The sequence below is a fragment of the Somniosus microcephalus genome, chromosome 8 (genome assembly GCF_052327205.1).
Source record: "Somniosus microcephalus isolate GS21.2 chromosome 8, FLI_Smic_1.0, whole genome shotgun sequence".
In the NCBI taxonomy this organism is placed as follows: domain Eukaryota; kingdom Metazoa; phylum Chordata; class Chondrichthyes; order Squaliformes; family Somniosidae; genus Somniosus; species Somniosus microcephalus.
Window position 1 is genome coordinate 234,097,926 of NC_140994.1, and position 21,368 is coordinate 234,119,293.

The 21,368-nt window shown below is 42.3% G+C and overlaps 2 protein-coding genes across 4 annotated transcripts in view; one reads left to right on the forward strand and one right to left on the reverse strand.

The window, feature by feature from the left end:
* LOC147114153 (vascular endothelial growth factor C-like) overlaps positions 1 to 14,492 on the forward strand; it is a 56,628-nt gene extending 42,136 nt beyond the window's left edge. Inside the window, exons 4-7 of the mRNA XM_085995784.1 lie at positions 190 to 341; positions 6,177 to 6,289; positions 7,700 to 8,036; positions 10,237 to 14,492. Of these exons, the coding sequence (XP_085851910.1) occupies positions 190 to 341; positions 6,177 to 6,289; positions 7,700 to 8,036; positions 10,237 to 10,354 (720 nt within the window). The 3' untranslated portion in view covers positions 10,355 to 14,492. The remainder of the gene's footprint in view (positions 1 to 189; positions 342 to 6,176; positions 6,290 to 7,699; positions 8,037 to 10,236) is intronic.
* Positions 14,493 to 20,390: 5,898 nt separating this feature from the next.
* hmgxb3 (HMG box domain containing 3) overlaps positions 20,391 to 21,368 on the reverse strand; it is a 61,642-nt gene continuing 60,664 nt past the window's right edge. For all 3 annotated transcript variants that reach the window (XM_085995785.1, XM_085995786.1, XM_085995787.1), the window contains one exon: positions 20,391 to 20,926. In XM_085995785.1, coding sequence (XP_085851911.1) covers positions 20,480 to 20,926 — 447 coding nt within the window. In that variant the 3' untranslated portion in view covers positions 20,391 to 20,479. The remainder of the gene's footprint in view (positions 20,927 to 21,368) is intronic.

Consider the following 21,368-nt stretch of genomic DNA (forward strand, 5'->3'; position numbering starts at 1 on the left):
CACCATGAGCAATGCCACAGGAGATTGAATAGCGTTTACAGCAAGTGTCTGTTTTTACCTCTGTGCTTCACTTTTGTACCAAAGCAATCACTCTTGTCTTGTTAAGTGTTCAGTCTTACTTAACCAGCTATTTTCTGGGTTAATTTTCCTTCCCTCGCTATAGAAGGAATTTGTGTTTTATTTCTCCAGTTGATGGAGATCACACTATCACAAGTCGGACTCTCCAAGCCAGTAGTGATCAGCTTCATCAATCACACTGCCTGCAGCTGTCAGCCCAAGCGAGACACCTTCGGACGTTCCCACTCGATTATCAGACGTTCTTTTCACGTTGCCCAAACCGGGTAAGGATTCATGTGATCGCATCCTGTCGGGGCCAAGCACCAGTAATTCAGGTTCTTGGTTACAAGAGGATAACTCTTGGGCTGGAGTGCACTCCAGGCAGTAACAACTCGGGTGGTTGCAATGGCATCATAAATGGTGAGAGTGAATCTCGAGCCATGCCATGCCCTTCAAAGGCATCAACTCGTGTACGTGAAGGAAGTTCATGGGTGGGGAGTGGGGGGTGGTGTGTGGTAGGAGGAGGAAGGGGAGCGTTAAATCTCATCCTCAGCCATTTTTGGTTTCTGGTGCCAGGTGGCATTAGACACAGCAACAACAGCAGGCTCCTGTCCCGGAATCACGTGGTGAAGACTAGGGAGGGGGAGCAGCTAAAAAGTGAGCGGGAGACTTACCCGCTGGCCGCCTGCCACAATTTTAAATTGCAGGGGGTAAGGACACCCGTCCGAAGCCGGTGGGATTCTTCTTTAAAAATGCAGATCAGGACCGATGACGTCATCGGATACCCGACGGCCATTTTAATGTTGGCCTGAGTGGGGAAGTGGCTGCTGCTTTCTCGACAAGCTGAAGCTGGCGGGAAGAGCAGGCGTGCTCCTCCAGGTCCCATAAGGGAAGTGTAGGCCTCCCCTGCTTGGACATAACCCCCTCCCCCTCGCCAAACACTGACCAGCCTGGAACCCCATCGCTCCCACCGTCCTTGCACCTACCCTTGGGCCTGACTGGTGGCCTCCGAGACACCTGATTTTAACAGCCGGTCACCTGCTTCCCGCCAACTTCCTCAGCGTTATAGCCGTGAAGTCAGCCAGCGTCATTTTAATAAGGCCCAGCTGTTACAATTGGCTGGACCTCTTATTGCTGCTCTTGGACAGGCCGGCAGCACGCTAGGCCGCTTTCCTGCCCAGGAGATAACCACCCCCCCCCGCCCCAAACCAAAATTCCACTGTGCTACTATTGAATTACAGTGATTACGGGGCTTATTTCACCATGTATTACAGGAGACTAGCATCCGCTGTATATCTATCACTGTCTCTGCTATACTGCACACTCACTGAGACTGCCAGTTACAATATTCTCTCTTCCCCCCCCCCCCCCACTTTAACTCAGGGCAGCGATTGTGTGGGCAAGGGCCGAGGCAGGGAATGAACTGTCCCGACTTCAGCATCATGATGCCCAGGAGATTTTAGCTGCCGGGCCTCATCAGAATAGACCCCGTCAGTCTCCTGCCTGAAACTAAAAGGACGTTGCTAGTAGAGGGTTCGGAAGGGCCTCACAGTCTTGGAAGGGCAGAAAGGAGAGGTAGGGTTGAAGGGAAATCCCAGGACAAGGAAGGAAGACCACTTTCCTTTTTTGGGCCTCTTCCAGCCCCGACCCCTCTTCCTGCCCGGTTGGTCTTGCGGGTCAGCCAGAACAGTTTCCCCGTGCAGGCCTCTGGTTAATAGAGCAGTGGGGTGCCGATGACATTATTGGATACGGATCGCACTGGTTTCCCGGCAGGTGTGTCAGAAGAATAGGTCAAAATTGGAACCCGCAGAAAGGCAGCGGGACCTCGACGGTTTAGTCTCGCATGCGATTTTAAATGCCCACCCGATTTCCGCCTCTTCTGTTAAATCCCAATCCTATTATGACTCCTACCTCAGTACGACTCTTGGTGAAAGCACGGACTGTTACTTGCTCACTGTCACGCGATTCTGTACTTCCTCACCAATTACATTATTTTATTTTCCTTGATGGAAAAAAAGAGACCTGCAGCTCACTTCCCTTTTGAGAATATTATATTGGCTGTAAATATGTCAGAATGTTTAGGGATCACTGACTACTGCGGCCGAGAGCCAACCTGTTATAAATAGGTTCCGCTGAGGGTCTGTTTGCTGCATCCACAGATTCTCCAAGTTATTTTAATTGGACTGAATCCCTGAAATAAATAGTAGTGAAGTAAAACTAAACGATGGAAATAGTAAAATTCTGCCATGTAGGTCCAATGATCTGAATGGACTCAGAATTGCACTCATTTAACCTAGCGTGCCCAAGTTTCTAGGCCATAGAATTTTACAGCACAGGAAAAGGCTTGCAGCTGTGTCTACTCTCTGAAAGAACTACCCATTTAGCCCCATTCCCTTGCTTTTTCACCATACTCCTTTTTTTATTTTTCAGCTATTTGTTGACTTCCCTTTTAAAAGCTGTGATCAATTCTGCTTTCCCCAGTACTTCTGCTGGTGCAGAAATTCTTCTAAATCTCCCTTTGTTCTTTTGGTCATTATCTGAAAAGTTATCCAGTTACTGACTCACCAACTGGTGGAGATAGTTTTTTAACAATTTACTTCATCAAAACCCCTCATAGTTTTGAATACCTCCATTAGATCCCCTCTCTTCCACTGAAAAGAGCCCCAAATTCTTGACCAAGGCTAAAAGGGTTAATTTACCAGGTTGCATAGACTAGGCTTGTATTCTCTTGATTATAGAAGATTAAGGGGTCACCTAATTGAAATGTTTAAGATGATTAAAGGATTTGCTAGGATAGAGACAGAGAAACTATTTCCTCTGTTGGGAGAATCCAGAACAAGGGTGCATAACCTTAAAATTAGAACTAGGCCGTTCAGGGTTGATGTCAGAAAGCACCCCTTCACACAAAGGGTAGTGGAAATCTGAAACTCTCCTCCAAAAAGCCGTTGAGGCTAGATCAATTGAAAATTTCAAAACTGAGATTGCTAGATTTTTGTTAGGCAAGGGTCAAGGGGCTGAATGACCTACTCCAGTTCCTATGTTCTAGTCTCTTCTCCTAACTAAAGCTTCTCATCCTTGGTGTGATCTTAGTGAATCTATTCTATACCTTCTCTGTGGCCTTAACATCCTTCCTAAAGTAAAGTTGTCTGACATTAAGAAAGAATTTCCTCCAATTGAACATTGAGAAGATCTCTTCTTCTTAGGCAGTCCCTTGGAACCGAGGAAGACTTGCTTCCACATTAAAAATGAGCTCTCAGGTGACTGATGAGTCCAATGCGGGACCTACAGTCTCTGTCACAGGTGGAGCAGACGGTGGTTGAAGGGGTGGGTGGGGTGCTTGGGTTGACGTGCGCTGCCTGCGCTTGGCTTCCGCTTGCTCCCGGTGAAGAGACTCGAGGTGTTCGGCACCTTCCTGGATGCTTCTCCTCCACTTTGTGCGGTCTTGGGCCAGGGATTCCCAGGTGTCGGTGGGGATGTTACACTTTTTCAAGGAGGCTTTGAGGGTGTCCTTGAAGCCCTCTGCCCACCTGAGGCTCTCTTGCCGTGCCGGAGCGCTTGTTTTGGGAGTCTCGTATCAGGCATGCGGATAGTGTGACCCGTCCATTGGAGCTGATTGAGCGTGGTCAAAGCTTCGATGCTGGGGATGTTGGCCTGAGCAAGGACACTGACGTTGGTGCGCCTATCCTACCAATGGATTTGCAGGATCTTGCGGAGGCAGCGTTGGTGGTACATCTCCAGTACTTTGAGGTGCCTGCTGTACATGGTCCATGTCTCTGAGGCATACAGCAGGGCGGGTATCACTGCTGCTCTGTACACCATGGCCGGGTTTGAGGTCCTGGTCTTCAAACACCCTCTTCCTCAGGCGACCAAAGGCTGCACTGGCACACTGAAGGCTGTGTTGGACTTCGTCATCGATGTCTGCCCTTGTTGATAGTAGGCTCCCACGGTATGGAAGATCTAAACCACTGCTCTGTGCCTTCTAAAAACTCCACCGCACCTTTGCCGTTGAACCCATCCCCTCTCGCTGCTCACTCAGGTTGAATAAGACTGCACAAACCCTTGGTGTTATGCTAAATCCAGAGCTGAGTTCCAAATCCTGTATCATGTCCACTCCCAAAACAGCTTCCACCCACCCTTACCACATTGATAACCTCTGCCCATACCTCATCCCACTGCTGCCAAAACTATTATCCACACCTTCACATATCTAGACTCGATTTCACCAATACCTTCTTTGATGGCATTCCAATCTCTACTCTTTGAATCCCATCAGTCTGGTTTCTGCCTTAACCACAGCACTGAAACCATGCTGGTCAAAGTCACCAACGCATTGCAAATCATCAAAAACTCCACTGCCCATACCCTGCCCCACTTGCCCACCATCCCCATCCCCACTGACCTACATTGGTTCATTGTGCCCCAATGGATTGAATTATCTTTGTCTGCAAATCCCTGCACAACCTCACCCTCTGCAACCTTCTCCAGTCTTGCATCCTTTCCGCATCTTCCAGTCTGATAGTGGCCTCCTGCACATCCCTCCACACTACCTTCACTCTATGAGCCTTTGGCTACCTCAGCCCTATTCATGAACTCGCTGCCTAAAAACCTCCGTCTATGTCACTTACCTTTTAAAAACCATCACAAAGTACATTACTTTGACTAAGCTTTTAGTCAAGTCTCCTAGCCCCCAGCAAAGGCTTGATACTTGCTTCTTTTTCCCCCTCTGTGAATCCTCTTGGGATGTTTTAACTTTGTTAAAAGTGCCACTTAATTGCTGTAAAAGTACATTTGAGTACTTTTCTGACTTTGCGCTCCCGGTGGGAAGCCTCGCCTGCCAAGTGTGCACATTGATAAATATGATGCGCTCGGCACACAGTTTTCCTATGTGCACTCTCGGCAGGTGAAGCTCCCTGCTTGGAGTGCAAGCTTCAAAAAGTTACCCTTATTGTCCCTACAGTTTTGTTTCTTTGAAGGCCAGTACTGCTCAGCAGTTGGCAGAGGGGAACTAACGGTGAACACTTTTGGTCACTCCCAATGGACAGATTGAGATATCTGTGTGCTCCGAACCTAACAGACTTTGCTGCAGTTTCTACAGGATGATTATGCTGAGCTTTAGAGGTTTCTTCATTGAAAAGATGTGGGTTGGAAGCAATTTAGATATCATGAACAACAGTTTATAACAGTGGGTGGATGAATGTCTGATTTGATCCATTTTTGATTTTTTTTTTTTTAATGTTTTTTCCTGACAAACTGAACTTACTTTTTTTATTGGGATGGCTCGTAGTGTGAATATTAAGTTCTGAATCTTAGATGTGTTCCATGCAACAAATTAATAGAACCACATCTTAACAGCTCCTCAGAACCCATTTACTGCAATAAAAAAGCAAGATACTGCAGATGTTGGAAATCTGAAATAAAAGCAGAAAATGCTGGAAATGCTCAGCAGGTCAGGCAGCATCTGTGGAGAGAGGAAAGAGAGTTAACATTTCAGGTCAATGACCTCTCGCAAGTCAGATACATTACAGTGACGGAAGCTGACTGAGGACATTCGCTTCCCATTGAGTTTCCACTAAAACACAGAGGGTCATTTTAACCGGACCTGCCGGGAGGGAAACCAACGGGATCGGATCGGCCGCCCGTTATACAGCCCACCAGATCCTGTCAGTTTCCCGCCAGGTGTGTCAGGTTACATAGTAAAGGCTGTATGAACAATTAAACAAAGTCACCTGGTGGTGGGTTTTCCAAAAGACTAAGAGTAAGTGCACTGCTTAGTGTGGTACTAAATTGTATTGAGTTAGCTGATCTTATTCAGCATGGTGGTGGGGCTCTACAATTGGTTTCAGTCTCTTGAGGCTAAAAAAAACTTAACCAGCGATGCAGCCAGTGAGGAATAGCCAACCAATATTCCTAGCCTACTTTCACATCTGAAGAATGGCCACTTGATTAAGGTGCATGTTATCTGCCACTGCCTGGGGAACTGTACTCCTGCAGAACGGTAGAATGAAACCTCCCCTTTAACGGTAACTGACTGTATTAACGTTTCTCACAATTGACAAATAAAAACGAAATCAGACACTTGATGGACCTCACGGCTAATTTCCAAATGTTTCTCTCCATAGGTGCATCACTGAGAATAAAACATGTCCGCACGGTCTCACCTGGGATCCCCATTACTGCAGATGTGTCACCAAACACGAGGTCTTCAGCTCAGTTGCCAGCAATTCAGAACCAGGTTACCAATTCGCTTTTCCCCTCCCCCACCCGAGTAATTTTTTGGTAAAGATTCGCTCAGAAAGCATTTTGAAGGACACTTTTACACTGTTAGAGTGTAGCCAACAGAGGAAGACCCGAGCTTTCACTGTCAGCTGTGTTCCACATTGTAAATAAGTCCAGCTTCCTTATCCCAACTGTATTACTGACCCTTTAAAATGGGAGATTACAACTTTGCCTTCGTAAGAAGAGAGCCGGTGTTCGTTTATGTAAATATGGGGGGGGGTTAAAATTCAACTTTGGTGGGGGCGCAAAATGGGTGATAGAGGATCGGCCACCCGTTACCTCAGTGGAAAGGAAAACCAAGTGGTGTGTGTATGACTGGCGACCAATCCGCAATTGCCCATTTTGCGCCCCCTCAAGTTGAATGTCACCTCAAGGGAGTCGGTCCTGCATGTTAGCCGTCACGTAGCCATTGTATAAAAGTGGAACCACTTGCACTTAGACAGACTCTCCAGTTTCAGTGTAAAAATGGGAGAGCAGCACATTGACATCAATCTCTCGAAACTGGATAACGTTATACATCAATGCAAGAAATGGATCAGGGCAGTATTACCCGGTTACCATTCCAGCAGACTTTATAAAACCGCAGCGCTGATTAAAAAGAAACTTCATATCAACAGAATATTGTATTTGACGTTGTTAATTATAATATTTATTATGCTTCAGTAAGGAGAACTGTAAAATCTTTCTTAACTCATAGAATAAATATTCAACAGCTTCCTCTAGGGTATCCTTGCAATTTATACTGTAGCCTCAAAACAAATGGCTGTAATGATCATAACATTAGAGTCACATTAAAATTAAACAGAATGAGTGGGAAAGGCTATTGTAATGTCAGCACTGTATGCTGACACTGTTACAATTCATATGATTCAGTGAGGAAGACACTTTGTAGCCCTGATGCAGAATTACAGGGAATTGAAAAGACCATTGAAAGAAACTAACTCGTAAAATGCCTTTCTACTTGAATCCTGTTTACTCTGCTTAATATGTAAAACTATGCGAGAAAGTGCTGTGTAATGGAACGTTAGGATGTGGGTTCATGACTGCATTGCCCTTGAGTTGCCAAACTTACCCATTCCACCCGGGAGAATCATTGAACAGAGGTCAGGGTAGAGCAGACACAGAAAAGAACTAGAGGATTAGTCCGGCTCTGGGCTCTTCCTGCACACGGACCTATCCGCCAGCTCTAGGAGGGCATTTGCAGAAAGCTGGGAGCAGCTTATTACCTGCCCTCAGCTGGATTGGTTGGAAGGGAAAAGCGAAAGAGGGAAGAAAAATAAAATTGGAATAGGGGAAAAAAATTGATTTAAAATGGTGGCTGTCAAACTATTGGATATTGCTGACATTTCTTCTACATACTTGTCAGATGATAGTGAAGGTGGGATGGATGACTTTTGCGGGCCCTACATGGCATTCGATGAAAACACGTGCAGCTGCGTGTGCATGAACAGGCTTTCCACATCCAGCTGTGGCCCCAACAAAGAATTTGACAAGAATACCTGCAAATGTGTTTGTAGCAACATGCAACATCGCGGCTCGTGTGAACCGCAGAAGGAATGGGATGCGGATGCCTGCGCATGCGTGTGCAGGAAGAACTGCCCAAAGAATCAACCCTTGAACAGCAATAAATGCATCTGTGAATGCACAGAGTCATTATCTTCATGCTTTCGCAAAGGGAAGAAGTTTGATTCAGAGGAATGCAGGTGACCAAAATTTAAGAAATAATTTCTTCATTAGCATACTGGTTCTAATCTGTACAATTATGGAATAGGGGAGATAGTTGATTTTAGTTCAATATACATCTTTAAATGGGAGCTGAATGGATTTGTTAAGAAGGGGCATCGATGGTTGGTGGGGGGAGGATTCTTTCAGCAGTGCCAACCCACTGTGTCTGAGAGCCGGTGGGGGCAGTCAGAGAACTTCAATGTAGTGTGCTTTCCAGAAAGGCCGGTTTCCTTATGGCAAACGATCCCCAAGAAACTTGGCTTTTCCAAGATCTCCTTGGCCCCACTTCCATCAGGAAGAGGATCCTGCACATTACGTATGTCTGCTTCCTGCAGTTGTGCATAACATTTGGGGCAACAGAGGCGAAACTGGTGTGAATTCTGGTAGATGATGTCATGCTGCCAGTCCCGCCTCTCAGTGACATCAGGACTGAAGGGGGAACACACCTACCCCAGTCTGGTGGAAGTGGCAGTGCATGGCCAATGTGTCAAAGACCAGTCGCTGCTCTAAGCGAATCCCACATCTCTATGTTCCAGAGTTGACTGGTACTGCCCAATATCTACCTATAACCCAGGGGTTGTAACAATACATACCCCTTGACATACAAACTGGACATTTGTGGAACCTAGGTGCGCACAAATTGGCTGCCGCATTTGTCTACAAAACAGCAGTTGCTATTCATTGGCTTTGGGATGTCCTGAGATTGTGGAAAGCACTATATTAATGCATGTTTGCTCATACTGTAATCTCGCATGCTCTCCCAAGTGTACTTCACCAATCTTTCAATAACCGAAACTGCTGAACACTTTGATAAGATGAAGTCAATAATAAATTAAGGTTTATTTTGTAGAATACATGTGACAGAATGACAGTAACGATTCCAGACTTTTTAAAAACTTCTCCTACAATGCTTCCTGTAACACAAGACTTTACACCATTCTGAATAGCAGAAGGAATATTCACTTTATTTTATTTGCCTTTGTGTCCATTTCTAACTTGGAAAACCAACCCGATATATCTTAATTCCTAACCTTTCTCATGACCTTGGTTAGACCCGACTGACCCTGAACATAGGTTTTTCTGTCCTTTTTTGTTAAAATTCCACTTCCTGGGGTCAGAATTATGAGACTGCCCGAGCTATGCTCAAATGGATCAAGTCAGCTCAACCAGAATAAGCATGAAGTCACTGAAATGTCCAAACTAACTTAAGTACCCTGGTTCAGACATCGCATCTGAATCCTAATCTACATCTCCCAGCCCAACTGACCTGTGAAATTAATCCCCCAAGAGCTAGGTTTAACTCAATAGGGAGATCATTTTGGTGCATGTCACTATTTAATTGCATTGTATCCCAAACTTTTCTCAATGTTGACAGCGTACTAAAGACAGTTGTGTTACGCATTATGCAACTTGCAGTTTCTCAGGCGTAGTCCTGTGGTAATTGCCCTCTGGTCTTTGCACCTCACCTCTGTTTGGTACGTCGGTCCACGCACAGCCACGATCTTGAAAACATGCCCTAGCAGGAGTGATAGGCAGCACTAAATTCTTCTATACGATGCACATGCTCATGTAAATTCCAAAGTCAAACAGATTTTAAAAATGGAGTACTAGAATAATAGCGGATTTGCAAGGATGGATTTGCGTTCACACGTCCATCCAGATCTGGCTCCTCCAGATAAAAGGCTGCTCTGTCATGGAATCTAATCAGTCACACAGCTGTAATCTTACAATCTCACTAAGTGAAGTCCTGCACTATCATGGGATCAGTCAGTCAGACAGCCAACAATAGGCATGCATACTATGGTATCATCATCAGTTACACCAAAGTACGGCAGCACTCTTCTACAAGATTCTTTATAGAATTACAAAAGATAATAATAACTAATGAGACTTGGTTTCTAAATATGAGGGATAATTGATGTAGCTCACAAGAGTGATGATGGAGATGAAGAGAATAATCCAAAACAGCAGCATAGCTGGAGCAGGTTACACGTGTGGTCATACATTTTAAAATTTATCTAAATGTATCAGATTTAACTTGGGACAAATGTATTTGATCCTAAGAATATTTATCCAGAGATTGGCCTGTAAAATGAGACTTCCTCTTGTTGATTGGCTTGTATAAAACATGTGATTTATCTTTTGTTCTCTTCCCTCTGCAAACCCCCCCCCCCCCAGGTGCTACAGGTTGCCTTGCAGAACCCAATCGAAGCCGTGCCAGTCAGGCTTTTACTTCAGTCATTATGTCTGCAGCTGCCTTCCACTATACATGAAGGAATATCAAACTGAAGACTGATACACCAACTGCTTTCGACTTTGCCTTGCTTCATCAATGAAGAACTTAACTTTTCAGCCTGCAGCACTTACAAAAAAAGTACTTTTCAATCGGGACTCTATACAATCTAGTGGGCACTGAAAACATACAGGATATTACCAATGAGACATCCCGGAGAAAGTGGGTTCTGGTTCGTTTCTTACAAGTTTAGCCCATTTTATAACACACAAAGATTGAAGCAATTGGTGTGATTACCAATGTCATGATCACAGCAGGATAAATATTATAAAACTGCCCAGATAGAAACACACAAAAACCTATGAAGTTAATATTACTTCATGGTACAATCAGAATGACACAATTGTGGGAAATAAATGGAATAGGATTGACTATATTATTTTAGGATGTATTGTTTTGCACGATGCAATGCTTTTATTGACAGAGATTATGCTACTGGAAATGAGTCCTGATGCTTCAGAATGGGTACATTTGTTTTGTAGATCTTGTACTGATTTATGCCACTAATGTAACAGTCTAGATGTGCAAAATAGGTTAAGTAATATCATGAGAGTTTACCAGTTGAAAGTCAAAAAAAAAGTCAATTGTCTTTCACAAACTACATTTATAACCTGAAACGTATAAATGGCAACAGAATGTGGACATCATTATGTTAGGAAAAGCAAGGGACTTTTCAAGCAGATCTTGAGTGCATGTGGAAGATGAAATGAGTGAAGGAGAAAGTAAAAGATTGAGACACAAAATGTACATCAAGGGGAGAGGGAGCAAAAACAGAGAGTTGGACAATTTCCCCTCGTTCTGTGCACGCAGCATATGATACATCAGGTGCATTTGGAACATTAGGTATAAGTATTTACAACATGGCAATGGGGAGATGCACAATTAAATATCAGGTGCAACAGAACGTATTAACCTGCTATAATTTCCCAAACAACTGAAACAAGCCCACTAATGTGAGCTCAATTGATCCACTCTACAGATGGGAAGCTAAATTAACCCATGGCCTGAGCCACCATTATATCCAGTCCCAGCCACGTAACATTTCCCATTATAGTAAAGCTAAATGCTAGTTGAAAGAGATGTCTGACCTCAGTGCAGAACATAGAAGGAAATGCTACTCTGTAATTTTTAAAGAAGATTTCTATTATTACAAATGAGAATCAGTCTTGATTAGAGATCTGTGCCATGTTTAACTACCACCAGCATGAAACCGGACCACAACTTTGATAAATGTCCCTTGTCCTCTTGCAAAAAAGCAAGTTTTCCATAGTTTGCATTGAAAATGTTGCTGAAAGTAACAAAATGTTTGAGATATAGATGGCATCAAAAGACCAGGGTATTGGCGACTACAATTGATAAGTTATTTTATGAACTGATGACTCCATCACTTGAGTTGCAAGTCTTCAGTTACAAAATAATTTCCATGTATGCTTCACGAACTCATGGGAACAATCATTTTCTCAGCATGTATTGTCATGTTATCTAATACATTATATAATGTAAAAGTAGTCACCCTTTAAGAAGTAAAGTTATCTCACTCTATGATTACAAATTTCACATTTAAACTTGCATAGTTCTGTAACTGTCATTTTTAAAACATTTCTTGAAGGGCGAGACTGCTCATTTTTGAAGTGTATTTGCCTCCTTCCCATTTTTTGAGTCACTCCAAAGCATACTATCTCTGACCTGCATTAAGATCTCTCTTAATAATATCTATAAAACCAGTGACGAGATGATGTACAACAGGCACACGATTGACCCTTCTTGATCTTCCCCTCCCCCTAGAGACGTATCTGGTCTTTGGTCAGCAACTCCCTGCTATGATGTGGCCGAGATCCATAACTCCATGCATGGAACATCATGGATGAAAATTCAAGTCCGGTGATTCTGGAACATAAAGCCTGGAGCAATGAGTCACTGTCATCCCATAAAACTTTAAAAACACCAATAACTTTTTTTGTCAGGGTAGTCTGGCAATAAAAACTCGAACTTTAATTAAAGGGTATATAGTCAGCACAGAAGTCATTTATTATTTCATACACTTCAGAATTGGAAGTTCATCATTTAAATGAGTTCCAAGTGCTATGCTTACCTAGTAGTACATTAAAGCCCAGCCACTTTAAAACTGGGGTATGAATGATTTTTTTTAATTTTATTATATTCGGTTCTTAAATGTTCTTTTCATTATCGCCATCGTTTTTAGTTGCCTACTTTTCCCATTCCCTTGCTTTTGCCATAAGAACAGAAAACAAAGCTAAAGGATATACACCTGAAACATCGTAAGCTATCTTTTCTTTCAGTTGCTGACTGACCTGTTGTATTGAATCGTACAATCACACCGCACAGAAGGCCATTCGCCCATCACACCTGTGCCAGCTCTTTGAAAGAGCTGTCGAATTAGTCCCACTCCTGTTCTTTCCCTGCAGCCCTGCAAATTTCTCAAGTTTATATCCAATTCCCTTTTGAAAGTGAATCTGCTTCCACCACCCTGCCAGGTAGTGCATTCCAGATCATCATAACTCGGTGTAAAAAAAACCTCCCTCCTGGTTTTTTTCCCCAATTACCTTAAATCTGTATCCTCTGGTTACCAGTCCTCCCGTATTTCCTGCATCTTTCCAGCATTTTCCATTTTTATTTCATATTTAGCAATTGCAGTTTTTCCTTTGTCAGTCAACTTCTTCAGTTAACTGCCCAAGAGAAGTACAAGAGATACCCAAGTAGGGGAAGACTATTCACCTTGTTTTTCTCCTCCCATCCTGGGCTGAGCCCAAGTGAGGATTGGTGCTCTGGATTGACGTGCTATGTGGGGCAGTTAAAAGCAAGAGTGTGAATCTGGGTCTGGATGAGACTGGAAGAATGATATAGGCCATAATTCCTTCATCAGTATTTGCTACCAGCAGTAATTTGATTTTACTACTGGCCATAATCCAGAAATGTGTTAATTTAGCTCTTCTGCGAGCTTCTGTTAGAATCAGGGCTCAAAGATAGGCTGGCGGGTGGATGGGTACGTAGGGCCACTTAGGGGTGGCTGGATAACATTAAAACTATGTGCCTTCTGATGCTGGAGCGGTAGTAGAAGGGAATCTAACTAAATAGCTGAGATCCCATTCAACTTGGGAGTCAATAGTTTATTTTATACTGTTTGAAAACTGAACATAATACTTGTTCATTATATCCTTGGACTAAAATTTTACTCACTTTTAAAATATAAAGTTTTGAAAACAGGAAATGTTGCCTCCATTGAGTTTAATTTAGTGAGTGACTGCACCCTACAGATCAAGACGGTCCTAGGTTCAATTTCTGATCTGTGCCGAGTTAGCGGGGCAATGATGGGATTGCTACAAGAGGGCACAGCCCTCCTAGGCTATGGAAGGGGAATTTGGTGAGGGTTGCTGTTCCCAATTCAGCAACCCTTGTTGCAAGGACACAAATGTGGAGGGCAACAGTGGTCTTGGTTGTTGCCAGATCACTTTAGAGGTTCAAACATGTGCCAACACTCACCATCAAGGCTCGTGCACAAATAATGATTACTTGGGCAAGGTACAGGAGGGCAACTAGTGCTCGTGGAACTGTAACTCAGCGAGGAGTCAAATCCTTCAGGAGGGGAGAAAGTTGGCAAGGAGAGATTTTTTTTTTTAAACCTATTTTACACAGGTTACATCCAGTGCTTCATGATGTCGGTGGCTAATACATTCTATTATCTTCCTACATCATGAGGAAGATTCTCACCTGCTAATTTCAAACTAGCAAGCAATAGTAAATTATTTTCTTATTCAGTTAATCCCATTTGATATCTCAATCCAAGGTTATGTAATAATTAACATTGCCTGTAGTTAGGTAAGTGTTATTAATGCCACATTAAAAACAAGCACAAATTACTAGCTGTATCACTCCATACATAGTCACACAGGAAAAATAATTCCATGAAATGTTATTGGTTACACTATGGGTAATTTTCTATACAGAAGCTGTGAACATATGTATTAAACACAAATGTACTTTATAAAAGACAAATTAATTGTATATTTATTGCTGGCTCAATGTAATACTGTGTTTTAAGATGTGTACTAGATTTTTTTTAACCACGGAACTTTTTTAAAATAAAAAAAATTATATTTGTAAACTGGTTTGTATGTGTTCAGCACCTGACATTGGAGGGGAGAAACACTTCACATTTAAAACACTTCACTTCCAACTTGTAAAATATAAAAATATTTTGCATCTCCTACCAGCGAGGTAAAATTTCTAATTTCTGTCACTGGTGGGGGGTTTTTTTTTTTGGGGGGGGGGGGGGGGGGGGGAAAAGATTAGGAATTAGAAAAGAAGGGTAATCCATGATTGAGAGGCATTCATGAACTGTGAAAGGTGCTGACTTGATGGGCCAAATGGCCTTTTCTAAGCTTTATGTTTGCCAGCCATTAAAGTGCAAGTAGGTCTGTGTTGGGAGTTGTGTATAGGGCCCCGGTAGCAGCTGTGAACTGGTAGAATGTATAAATGCAGAGATTAGACAAGCGTGTAGTAAAGGCAGTGGTTTTAATGGGGAATTTTAAATTTCACACAGATTTGGATAAGCAGACTAGCTCATGTCAGAAAGGTAGTGTATTTCTTCAGTGTATTCAGGATAGTTTTCTGCAACATGTTCTAGAAGCAACAAGGGGGCAGACCATATCAGATTTAGTAATGAGTAATGAACCAGATTTAGTTAACTCTAACGGTGCATGAACATGCATCTATTAGCAATCATATGATCGAGCTCAACGTAGTGTTTGAAGGGGAGAAATGCAAAACAGCTACTAAGTTTCTAAACTTAGGTAAGGCGGACTTCAATGCGATGAGACAGAGACTGTCCACAGTAAATTGGGCAAATCTGTTAATGGGTAAAACGACAGATCATCAGTGGGAAGTGTTCAAAAAAGAATGTGACACAGATCCAGTTTATACCCCGAAGGGGTAGGGAATCTACTTGCCAAAAAAAAGCCATGGGCGACTAAAGAGGTAAGGAACAACATAAAACTAAAAGAAAAAGCTTACAAAAATGCAAAAACTAGCATACATCGCAACAACTAAAGGTAACAAAACAGATAGTAAGAGCTACAAAAAGGGACTATGAAAAGAAACTTGCAAGGGATATCAAAAATCAACATTTTTTACAATTATATCAGAAAGGTGGGCACCTTAAACTGATAATGGTGATACTGTAAATGAAAAAAAGGAAATGGCAGACATGTTGAATAACTACATTGCATCAGCATCTATAGTAGAGGAAGAGGATAGCATGCCAGACATCCCAAGGACACTAATATTGAATCAGAGACAGGGACTCACCAAAAATAACATAAGCAAAATATTAGCAATGAAGAAAATAATGGCACTAAAGAGTGACAAATCCCCAGGACCAGATGGTTTCCATCTCAGGGTTTTAAAGGAAGTAGGCAAGAACATTGCAGATGCCCGAACTATAATCTTCCAAAGTTCTCTTGATTCAGGAACCGTTCCTTTAGATTGGAAAATTGCACATGTCACTCTGCTATTTAAGAAAGGCGAGAGGGAAAGATAGACCAGTTAACCTAATATCTGTTGTCAGGAAATTACTAGAGTCTACCATTAAGGATAGAGTGATTGAACATCTTGAAAATTTTCAGCTGATCTGGAGAACCAGCATGGATTTGTAAAAGGATAGGTCATGCCTGACAAACCTGATTGAATTTTTTGAAGATGTGACTAAAGTAATGGACAGGGGAATATCTATGGATGTTATTTATATGGACTTCCAGAAGGCACCTGATAAAGTCCGTCATAAGAAACTGTTAGTTAAAGTTGAAGCTCATGGAATTGAAGGCAAATTATTGACTTGGTTAGGAAATTGGCTGAGCAACAGGAAACAAGAGAGTAGGGATAGTAGGCCAAGGCAAAACATGTTCGACAAATTTGCTAGAGTTCTTTGAGGATGTAACAAACAGGGTGGATAAAGGGGAACCAGTAGATATAGTGCATTTGGATTTCCAGAAGGCATTCAATAAGGTGGCACATAAAAGGTTACTGCACAAGATAAGAGCGCATGGGGTTGGGGGTAATATATTGCCATGGATAGGGGATTGGCTAACTAACAGGAAACAGAGAGTCGGGATAAATGGGTCATTTTCCTGTTGGCAATCAGTAACTAGTGGGGTGCCACAGGGATCAGTCCTGGGGCCTCAACTATTTACAATCTATATTAATGACTTGGATGAAGGGACCGAGTGTACTGTAGCCAAATTTGCTTATGATACAAAAAGATAGGTGGGTTAGCAAGTTTTGAGGACACAGAGTCTGCAAAGAGATATAGATAGGTTAAGTGAGTGGGCAAAAATTTGGCAGATGGAGTATAATGTGGAAAAATGTGAGGTTATCCACTTTGGAAGGAAGAATGAAAAAGCAAATTATTATTTAAATGGAGTGAGACTACAGAATGCTGCAGTACAGAGGGATCTGAGGGTCCTAGTACATGAAACACAAAAAGTTAGCATGCAGGTACAGCAAGTAATTAGGAAGGCTAATGGAATGTTGACCTTTATTGCAAGGGGTATGGAATATAAAAGTAGGGACGTTTTGATGCAACTTTACAGGGCACTGGTGAGACCGCACCTGTAGTACTGCGTACAGTTTTGGTCTCCATATTTAAGGATATACTTGCATTGGAGGCAGTGCAGAGAAGGTTCACTAGGCTGATTCCTGGGATGAAGGGGTTGACGTATGACGAAAGGTTGAGCCTATACTCATCGGAGTTTAGAATGAGAGGTGATCTTATTGAAACATAAAGTTCTGAGGGGGGATTGACAGGGTGGATGCTGAGAGGATGTTTCCCCTAGTGGGGGGTATCTAAAACTAGGGGGCATAGTTTCAGAATAAGTGGTCATTCATTTAAGACGGAGATGAGGAATTTCTTCTCAGAAGGTTGTGAATCTTTGAAATTCTCTACCCCAGAGAGCTGTGGAGGCGGAGTCACTGAATATATTCAAGGCGGAGATCGACAAACATTTGAACTACAGGGGAGTCAAGGGGTATGGGGAGAGAACGGGAAAGTGATGTTGAGGCCAAGGTTGGATCAGCCATGATCTCATTTAATGGCAGAGCAGGCTCGAGGGGCCGATTGGCCTACTCCTGCTTCGGCTTATGTTCTTATGTGCTCTAATTTGCAGGATGTGACTAGTGTCCCACAGAGATCTGTGTTGGGGCCTCAACTATTCACTGTATTTATTAACAACTTAGATGATGGGATATAAAGCCACATATCCAAGCTTGCTGATGACACAAAGATAGGCGGCATTGTAGATGGAAGCATAACATTACAAAGAGATATTAACAGACTAAGCGAATGGGCAAAAAACTGTGGCAAATGGATTTCAATGTAGGCAAATGTGAAGTCATCCACTTTGGATCCAAAAAGGATAGAACAGAGTACTTTCTAAATGGTGAAAAACTAGAAACAGTGGAGGTCCAGAGGCTTGAGAGTCCATATATATATAGATTAAAATGTTATGGACCGGTACAGAAAATAATCAAAAAGGCTAATGGAATGCTGGCCTTTATATCTAGAGGACTAGAATACAAGGGGGTAGAAATTATGTTGCAGATATACAAAGCCCTGGCTAGACCACACCTGGAGTACTGTGAGCAGTTCTGGGCACAATGTAGGAAGGATATATTGGCCTTGGAGGAAGTGCAGCATAGGTTTACCAGAATGATACCTGGACTCCAAGGGTTAAATTATTAGAAAAGATTACACAAAGTAGGGTTGTAGTCCCTGAAATTTAGAAGGTTAAGGGGTGATTTGATTGACATTTTCAAGATATTATGGGGAACTGATAGGGTAGAGAAAAACTATTTCTGCTGGTTGGGGATTCTGGGACTAGGAGGCAGTCTAAAAATTAGAGCCAGGCCTTTCAGGAGTGAAATTAGGAAACACTTCTACACACAAAAGATGGTAGAAGTTTGGAACTCTCTTCCGCAAACAGCAATTGATGCTGGATCAATTGTTAATTTTAAATCGGAGTTTGATAGAGTTTGTTAACCAAAGGTATTAAGGGATATGGGGCAAAGGTGGGTATATGGAGTTCGGTCACAGATTAGCCATGATCTCATTGAATGGCAGAACAGGCTTGAGCGGCTAAATGGCCTGCTCAACGTAATATGTTGAGCAGATTCTCATCCTCAATGCGGATTCAAAGCAATTAAGAAAATTCAGTACTGTATGCAGACAGGAGCAAAAAGATATCCATGAAGTTGAAGAAAAATCATTATACAGTGTACCATTAATATTTAGAACGCCAATTGACGATGCAACACCATAAGCTGGCAAAAATAAAATCCATATTCTTGCAATGAACATGCTGAATGCATCAATTGCCCACTGGCTTCAGATTCTTGGTATAATACATTATTATGGCACATTTCAGCAACTGATTGCACAATTATCCTATCTTTTTTGACCTTCACTATTTTTGGAGGAAAAACTGAAATTCTCAAGATAAAGACTGGTTAACAGCTCATTATGCATTAGAACATCTCATGCAGATACCCCCAGAGACTCCAATGACCTAAATTGAGTTAACATGCCCCGTAAAGATAACTATAATGCTATATAATCTCACACTGTGACCAAACAGCGTAAGTGTGGCTGGGAATAAGTAGTGCTATTAAATACTCTTTTGGTCAGATGACTCCATAAACCTAGATACAGAAAATACTTAATGCAAGGATCAATGTGTGTATTAAGTTACATGTCAGGCTTTAAACTTACAGAAGGAAAGCATGCAGTATCTTATCTGGATTACAGAATTGTTGAATCGCCAAAACTGTAGCAATTCCAAATATAGCTCAGGCTTTACTTAAACTGAACTTGCTATTTTCTGCAATTCAAACCGTCAGTAATGCTTAATCAGCAAAACTCCCAAGAGCAAAATTACTCATACATTGAAAATTACTAGTCTTTTAGCGACTTCCATACTCTCTGAATGAAATCAACCTTCACAGATCACAGAAGTGAGCCCATTTTACCAACATGGAGAATCACCAAGGGTAGTCATTTTAAGACTTGGACATTGCTGTCAGGACACTGGGGCAGCACCCATGTGGATCTCCCATTCATGTCACAAAGGCATCTCACCTGGACCCGTTCATCAGTTCTTTCCAGAGGCAGTTACACATAACAAAACAGATATATCTATGGACAATGAATCTCGAGAGGCAATAGGGCTGCATCTCGATACACGAAAGATGATATACGCCAAGAGTGAAGAGGCAAGTCATCTTATTTTCTAACTCCCTCAGCATCCTGCTTTTAGCACAGGAGTCTGTGACCTAGTAATACCAAGAAGCTCAAAGCCATTCAAGCCTTTTGAGCTAGGCAAAATAATTGTGTTGAAAAATAGTCTGACGTAGTGTAAATCTACTGTAGCGGATACATTTAAGCAGTAGGAACAGGCGTAGGTCATTAACCCTCGAGCCCGTTCCACCCATTCAATGAGATCACGGCTGATCTGTGACTTAGTATTTGCTAAAAGTAGGACTGGTCCTGGGAGCAGTTGTGCAGACAAGTGGCTTAAAAAATAATTGAGTATAATTTACAGAAATAAAGAATTATGTTGTGTTTATATCGTGCTTTTTATGACCTCAATGTCCCAAAGTGCTTCACAGCCAATGAAGTACTGTTGAAGTGGTGTCACTGTTATGTAGGGAATAGAAGAAAATGTCACACTGATGTAGTATGGAGTGCTCTGTGGAGGAGTGTTGCTGCGGTGGAGCAGAGGGAGCTTTACTCTGCATCGGGCTGTTCTATTATCCGAAAGCGCTTGATGCCGATACTAGATACCCGAAAAGGGAACAGTCCCATTCACCAGCATTATCATCACTCACCTTGTTGAGCACAAAAACAATATAGATTACAAAGAGTTCTCTATATATAGTATTATCTCAGGCAGTGCCCAAATCAAAGCTAACCATCCTTCCCCTGCCCATGATCACTAAAAGGGTTCCAAAAATAAGAGGATAAGAAATCACAAACACATAATATTTTTAATTAAATAGAAGTAGTGAATAAATACATTACTTGACAAATCATTTTCCTTAACTATTATTAAGGATTAGTTGTTATGCCAGCTCCTCAGTCTCACTCTCTGTGTTAAGGTGCGCTATCCCCAGTCTGTACAAACTATCCCGTATCACCACCTCTCCAGGCTGACAGCTCTGCAAGACTTCATTAATTTGTTGGTTTACAATGTCTCTGCTGGTGAGGAAGTCAACCAAGCGATTGTATAAATAATAGTAAGTAGCATTTTCAAAAGTGATGGACTTTTGCCGCACATTATCCACCTTGCTGCCTGGAATCGCTTTGAGGGCGTCGCTGTATGGCTCCAGCTCACTGCAAAGGCTGAGAGAATGGTGACTTGCCATTGTGTCCCTTTCTGTGCTCTGGTCTGTATCATGGCATACAATTCTGCGGGCATTGGACTTGGTTATTGGATGTTGAATGTTGTTCTCTATTAGAGTCACATCCATTGTGTAATGTTGATCGAGTAGCTCTGGACAGGACACATGCTAGAAGAAGAATTCAATTTTAGACCCAGTAACAGAATAGCCACCACTGAGCTCTAACATCCCTACTTTATTACCTATTATTTTCCAAAATCAGAAACTCAGCTATAAAGTTTATTAATGTCAAATATCCAGGTGCGTACTTGGCTCCACTTAAAAAGGTCACAGGATTCCTTGGGATTCTTATGGAAAAAGGGGGGGGGGGGGCGCAATATAGCACTATGGAACCATTCATGGGGACTTTCGGGAAATCTCTCCATTTCCCATATGCCCAGTTGGCCCTTGCACATGTCTAAGATTAATAGCTTTTCGTTTTCAATACTGCTTTGGTGTTCTATGTTATACTGTGGCAAAGGGTAGGAAGAGAGGGTTAAACATTGGTGCTGCAATCTCTAAGGCAATCAGGGCCAACAAAGAATGGACAAAAGAGAGAAAGAAAACAAAC